Source organism: Vombatus ursinus, unplaced genomic scaffold, assembly GCF_900497805.2.
Source record: "Vombatus ursinus unplaced genomic scaffold, bare-nosed wombat genome assembly UNPS02010394.1, whole genome shotgun sequence".
Taxonomy (NCBI): Eukaryota; Metazoa; Chordata; class Mammalia; order Diprotodontia; family Vombatidae; genus Vombatus; species Vombatus ursinus.
In genome coordinates this window covers 1884105-1890367 of record NW_020950172.1, presented here as the reverse complement: position 1 = coordinate 1890367, position 6263 = coordinate 1884105, and the positions used below count along the sequence as shown (strand labels likewise).

At 64.4% G+C, this 6263-nt stretch overlaps 1 protein-coding gene across 2 annotated transcripts in view; it reads right to left on the bottom strand.

Moving 5' to 3' along the window:
• The window catches only part of GRAMD4 (GRAM domain containing 4), a 64769-nt gene that overhangs the window by 1149 nt on the left and 57357 nt on the right, over positions 1–6263 (bottom strand). For both annotated transcript variants that reach the window (XM_027854253.1, XM_027854254.1), the window contains exons 14-18: positions 5968–6122; positions 3948–4095; positions 2979–3072; positions 1294–1378; positions 333–401 (exon numbers count right to left, since the gene is read on the bottom strand). In XM_027854253.1, the coding sequence (XP_027710054.1) occupies positions 333–401; positions 1294–1378; positions 2979–3072; positions 3948–4095; positions 5968–6122 (551 nt within the window). The remainder of the gene's footprint in view (positions 1–332; positions 402–1293; positions 1379–2978; positions 3073–3947; positions 4096–5967; positions 6123–6263) is intronic.

The window sequence follows — 6263 nt, the reverse complement described above, 5'->3', positions numbered from 1 at the left end:
CCCCTCCCAGCCCTGCCATCCCCTCTTCTCAGGCCCCTCCCAGCCCTAACATCCCCTGTTCTAAGCTCCCTCCCAGCCCTGACACCCCCTGTTCTAAGCTCCCTCCCAGCCCTGCCACCCCTGTTCTAGGTTCCCTTAGAGCCCTGCTGCTCTACGAGTCTACCATTGGGGGGGGGGTTATCAAATTCTTGAGCCTGAGCCTGTTGGGCCAGGGAAGCTCACGCTTCTGGACTGTGACAGAAATAGCGGTTACAAGGGACCCTTCTAGTCCAAGGAATCCAGAAACCAGGACGGAGGAGGGGCCAGAGTCGCGGCGCGGGCCAGGCCCTCACCTTCTGGGTGGATGGTGTCGATACTGCGATCCCCATGCCCGATCCGGGGAGGACAGAGAGGACTTTGTACTGCAGGACACAGAGCACCCCGTGAGTGTGCTGGGCCCCAACACACAGACCCCCCAGGGCTCCTTCCAGGGCCCCGCCCCGGACCACGCAGTCACTGCAACCAAGGCAGTGATGGTGGCAGGGCCTGGGGGCCTGGGAGAGGACAGAGACAGGATAAACCCTCCCTCCATCCAGACCCTTCTGCCTGCGGCTGCAGGCGGTGCACTGATTCCCCCATCAGAGGAGAAGCTCCTTGGGGGCAGGAAGAGCAGAGCCAGGGACATTAGGAGGGGGCCTAGGGGACGTCCGGGCAGAGGGGTGGGGGGAGAGCGCAGGGCTGAGAGGCGCCTGCATCGCCGCGGGAAGCTGGCCCATGGGAGCTGCGGGGGCGTCGCTGAGAGCCGTAGGGAGAGTAGGGGGCCTTGGAGAGGGCCAAGGGCCCCCAGAGAAATGGGGTGTGTGCCGTGTGCGAAGGGGCCCGAGGTGGGGGGCTGGAGGAAGGAGGACGAGCCGCAGAGAGACTGCGCGTCCACCAGGAGAGACGGGGCTGAGTGCTCGATGGGGGCAGAAGCCCGAGCGCAAAGAGCCGAGAAGGGAGTGAGAGGAGAAACTGAGGCAATGAGGACAGAGGGCTGGGAGAAAGAAGGGAGGAGAGACGAGGCCGGTCATCGGAGAGGACGGCAGGCCCGGGGCCTCCTTGGGAAAGGGGGGACACCCTCACCGCACACGGCCTCCACTCCCTGGGAACTTCTGAAGGAGCCCTTCCAGGAGACCGGGTGGAAGGAGAGCAGAGCCCAGGGGCCGGCCCGCCCCGCCCCCTTCCTCCTCTCAGTCCTCAGGGAGGAGGCCACCCTCCAATGGCCAAGCCCCGGCCCCGCCCCCAACGCCGGGGCAGACGGACAGACAGACGCACCTTCTGAATGTCCGTGATGTCCATGAGCTTAATGACCTTGTTCCTCTTGGAGGAGCCGGACTTGGAGCTCTCGAAGCACAAATAACTGCAAGGGAAGAGAGAAGGTGGAGGAGACCCCCGGAAGATGAGGAGTAGAAGCTCCTCCGCCTGGCCTCCACCTGCCCCCGGCCTGCTTGTTTCCTCGGCGGCAGCCTCTTCCCAGAAGCCCTCTTGCATTCCCCCATCCCAGAAAGGTCAGCTCCCATTGCCATGGGTGTTTTTGTTTTCTCCTTCCAGGCTTCAGCTCCCTTCCTAGAATGTCAGCAGCCTGAGGGCAGGGCAATGGAAGCCAGAAATCCTAGCTCTGGAACCTCAGGCCTGCATCTTCCCCTCTCTGAGACTCAGTTTTCTCATCTGTGAAATGGGGATAATGATGCCCGCCTTCAGCTCTGGAGTCGGAAGACCTGGGTTCAAAGCCTACCTCACACTAGCTGTGTGACCCTGGGTAAGTCCCTTAACCTCTGCCGACGGGGATCATAAGGACATCTGCCCCCCAGGGTAGCTGTGAACGCTTGGTAAGACTTGCAGTAACAGGGAAAGAAGACCGGTTATCCCTCCGCTTCCCAGTGCGGTTCATGCCCTTGGGCCTCGGGCTGGGCATCTACAGCGAGGTGACACAGCTGGTGCCTGCCTGGGCCTGGGGCGTGGCCTGGGCCTGGACAGCGGTGCTCAGATGTGACTCACTCTGCCTCACCAGCCCGGCTTCCTTCATCAGCCTTTGCAAACCGTGATCCTGAGAAGGGCCCCGGGCCCGGTGCTCGGCCCCCTGGCCCGCTGACCTCATGGGCTTCTGTGGAGCAGGGACCCAGCACGAGGCACGGCAAAGGTGCCCAACAAAAGGAGCCTTCTCTCGCCTCGAGCCTCCATCCCCACGTCAGAAACGTTGAAGGCAGCCGGATGGCAGCCCAGCCAAGGGGTGAGCACAGGCCGGCGGCCCCAACCCCCTCCGCGCTCTCCCCCTGCCCACTCGGCAGGGTGGGGGATTCCTGTGGGGTTTCTCCTGCCCGGGCTCTCCCCGCGCCGGGGCAGAGGCAGCGCAGTGCCCGCCAGGGGATGGACCCTGGACGTGCAGCCAGAAGAGAGCGGCCTCTGGGCCCCCCACGGAGCAGGGCAGCTTCAGCCTGGGCATGAGCCCGGACCCCTCACTCCTGCGCTCCCCCAGCTCCAGGGGCGCCCACCTGACATTCAAGGCTCCAGACGGGGAGTGCTCAGCCCCGTTGTTTCCCGGACCCCTTGGGTAAGTTGAGGGAACCCACAGACTCTGTCCCTGGATGGATCAATGGATCATGGCGGAGAAGACTAACGAGGGAAACCCCGTTCAGTGGGACACAGCTATGGAACGTTTCATAGAACCCCCCAAGGTCCTGGGAGTCAGGTTAGGACCCCCGAACTGATTGCGCCGTGCCCGAGCCGCCCTCGGCCGTCCCAGTGGCACCCGGCTCCCCCCGCTCCAAGGCTGCCTTCTCCAGGCAGCCCTGCCCGCCCCACCGCATGCCCGCGTCGGAGGGTGTGTCAACCGCCTCACCACCAGGGGCAGGGCAGGGCAGGGCGGAGCAGGGCTGGCGTCTCCCCTGTGCCTGGCCCAGGGCTTTCCCAGCAGGCATGTGCGCCAGACCCATCCGCCGACGTGGCCGAGGGACACTCACTTCTCCGTCACGTACAGCACTCCGTTGCGGATGTAGTCTGTCGGCATCTTGCGGTCCCTGTTGATCAGGCAACATCGCCAGCCGTTTTCACACACTGTCGAGGAAGCAGAGCGGTGCTCAGTCCCGCCGCCGTCCAGGAGGTGCCTACTATGTGCTAAGCACCCTACTGAGCGGCGGGGAGCCCCAGTCCTTGGTGGCCGAGAGGGAAGAGCAGCGAGGGACTCCACTTCAAAATGACGGGCGACTCACTTCCCCTCTCTGGCCTCAGTTTCCTCATTGGCCCAGTGAGGATGCTGGACTGGGTCACCTCGAGGCGTCCTCAGAGGCCCGGGCCCTGTGACCCCTGGAGCCAGCCAGGGCGCCTCGGGAACGGAGCCCTGCGATCAGGCCACGGCTAAGACCTGGCGGTCACAGAGGGACAGCACCAACGTGGGCACCTGCAGCGCTGGGGGACGGCGATATTGATGTAGGAGAGGGGCCGAGGCCTCTGAGGCAAAGCTAAGTCCCTGCGCTGGCCTCCTCTGGGACTGGCCTCCTCCCTGCGCTGGCCTCCTCCTGGACTGGCCTCCTCCCTCGACTGGCCTCCTCCCTCGACTGGCCTCCTCCCTATACTGGCCTCCTCCCTGCACTGGCCTCCTCCTGGACTGGCCTCCTCCCTCGACTGGCCTCCTCCCTAGATGGCCTCCTCCCTGGACTGGCCTCCTCCCTACACTGGCCTCCTCCCTGGACTGGCCTCCTCCCTGCATTGGCCTCCTCCCTGCGCTGGCCTCCTCCCTGGACTGGCCTCCTCCCTGCGCTGGCCTCCTCCTGGACTGGCCTCCCTGCGCTGGCCTCCTCCCTGCATGGGCCTCCTCCCTAGATGGCCTCCTCCCTGGGCGGGCCTTGCTCTTCCCCCTCTGGCCGTGTCTGCACCCACTGACACCCAAACCGCTCTGTCCCTGGAAGGTGAAGGACCGCAGAGGGAAGTACCCGCCAGGGGCCGCTCATTTTCCGTCAAGTTAAAGATTTCATGGAAATTTCCCTTTTTGGTCCCGTGAAAGCGCCCGGTGTCTTCGTCTCTGCTCACGCCTGCTGGAGCGCTGGCGCCCACGTAGCTCCTGGAGGACGTGGTCTGGAGCTGTAAAGAAGGCAACAGGGCGCTCCATCAACGACAGTCACTCCCCAGGTCCCAGTCTCTCCCCCACCGCATGCTTCTGAGGCTCTTGTGGAGGGACCCCAGAGTCTCCAAGGCTGTGCCCACGCAGGGTCCGACAGGCCCCTGGGACGGTCAGCGATGGATGCCCTGCCCACGTGGGTCCATCCCCAAGGGGCTGCCCACAGATCTCGAGATCACACAGGGTCCCCTCTGCCACAGGCCATAGTGGCCAGAACGTGCCGGGCAGGATGAGGCGAGATCCTCCCCGCCCCGCCCCCGGCCGGCCACATCTCCGAGCTGTCTGTCCTGGCCCTGCCCAGCAGGGAGGGAGAGTCTGGAGTTGGCTCTGTTTTGGCCGACACGTGCACGGCCCCAGGTCGGCCCCGGCGGCATCTGCCAGCGCGGGGGAGTGCCAAGTTTAGCTTTGGGGCATTGAACGCCAGCTGCGCGGTGACGGACAAGCCGTGAGCAGTGTTGAGGGAGAGAGAGGAGAGGAGGGGGAGAACGGCCGAGGCCCACACTCGGGTCCCTACCTTGTCAAGCCCTGACAGCTGGCGGGAAGGAAACAGATACGTGGTGACACTGACGAGCAGAGAGAGGGACGACGCTTTCACGGCCGCCAGGACCGGGAGCCCCATGGGCCCCAGGAGCGCACACGGCGGGCTGGCGGGGAGGTGGGCTGATGAGCCCGGCCCTATCTGGGGGCTGACGGGCCGCTCTGGGAGCTCCCACAAACCACTCTCTCAGTTAGAGGGTTCCCTGGAGCATTAATGTGGGGGCCTCCGGCTCTCCAACGCCTCTCGGTCTGGGACATAGGAAGCCCCAGATCTCTGAGAAGGCAGCTGCGGTGGAGGAAAGGGCCGTGGCGCCCGGGTGTCACGGCCTAGGTCTGGCTCACAGATCACAGACTTAAAAAAAGGGCTGGGTCCCAGGGATCACATGTGGCCTTTGCATTTTATAAAGGAGGACCTTCGGCATTTTACAAATGAGGAAACTGAGGCAATGGGCATGATAACCCTTGTCCCTCCCTGGGTGGAGGATAATCTTGCTGCAGGAGAAGATACAAAGGTCAGGGACGCGGGGCTCCAGGCCGCGGACAGCCCTGGGTCTCCCAGGAGGCCTCCTGCCTCCCGCTGCTCGCTAATGGGGGCTCAGAAGGCGCCAGGTGGCGGGGCTGTGCCCAGAGGCCCCGACCTCCTCCTCCTCCTCTACAGCTGGCTGGCCGTACACCCGGGAGGGCCTTCGGGGCTGCACGGCGTAGGGGGAGGCTGACTGCCCCGGGCCCAGGCCACGCAAGGCTGGAGAAGCCGTGGCTCCCTCCCACTTGTGACTTTCTGTCACCTGTGCCCAATGGGAGGCCCCTGAGCCTGGACCGGGTGCGGCCTCGAGGTCCTCAAGTGTGGCCCTTTGACTGAGTCCAGACTGCACAGAACAAATCTCCTTCACAGAAGGATTTGTTTTGTAAAACTTGGACTCAGTCAGAAGGCCACACCCGAGGACCTAGAGGGCCACGTGTGGCCTCAAGGCCGCGGGTTCCCCACCCCTGGACCGGACTGACAAGAAGGGTCTGAGTCCCTGCTCTGCTCTAAGGGCTATCTCTGCATCCTTGGGCAAATCGCCCCAGGTCCCCAGCCTCAGTTTCCACTCCTGTAAAACAGGGAGAAGACTCCTGCCCCCCCTGCTACCCCGCCAGGGGAGCCGCTCACGTCCACAAAGTGCTTCGTAAGCCATACGTGTAGATGGCGATGTGAGCGCTGGCCGTCACCCCTAGGGTCCGAGCAACGTCATCTCCCGAGCCGCCAGCCCGACTCCCGAGGGGAGGGGGGCTCCCCCAGGCCGCCCGTACTCACGCACCCTCCTGGTCACGGTGGCGGCCGAGCGCTCCTTCAGCTGGGGGTCCGTGGGCAGGTTGGTCCAGATGATGTAGGGGGTGTCGTACTTGGCTCGGAGACGGGGGCAGCGTTTGAAGATGAAGTCGATGAGGAAAAACTTGATACCCGCGTAGAGGCCTGGAAAGGTCAGAGAGGCAGCAGTCAGCGGGGCTCAGTGTGGAATCCGGCCCATGGGGCACGGCACCCTCCTGCGGCCTCACGGTCACCTTCGGGAGGAATGGAGTCTGCTGCTCTGAAGTCCGTCCAGCTGGGGCAGCA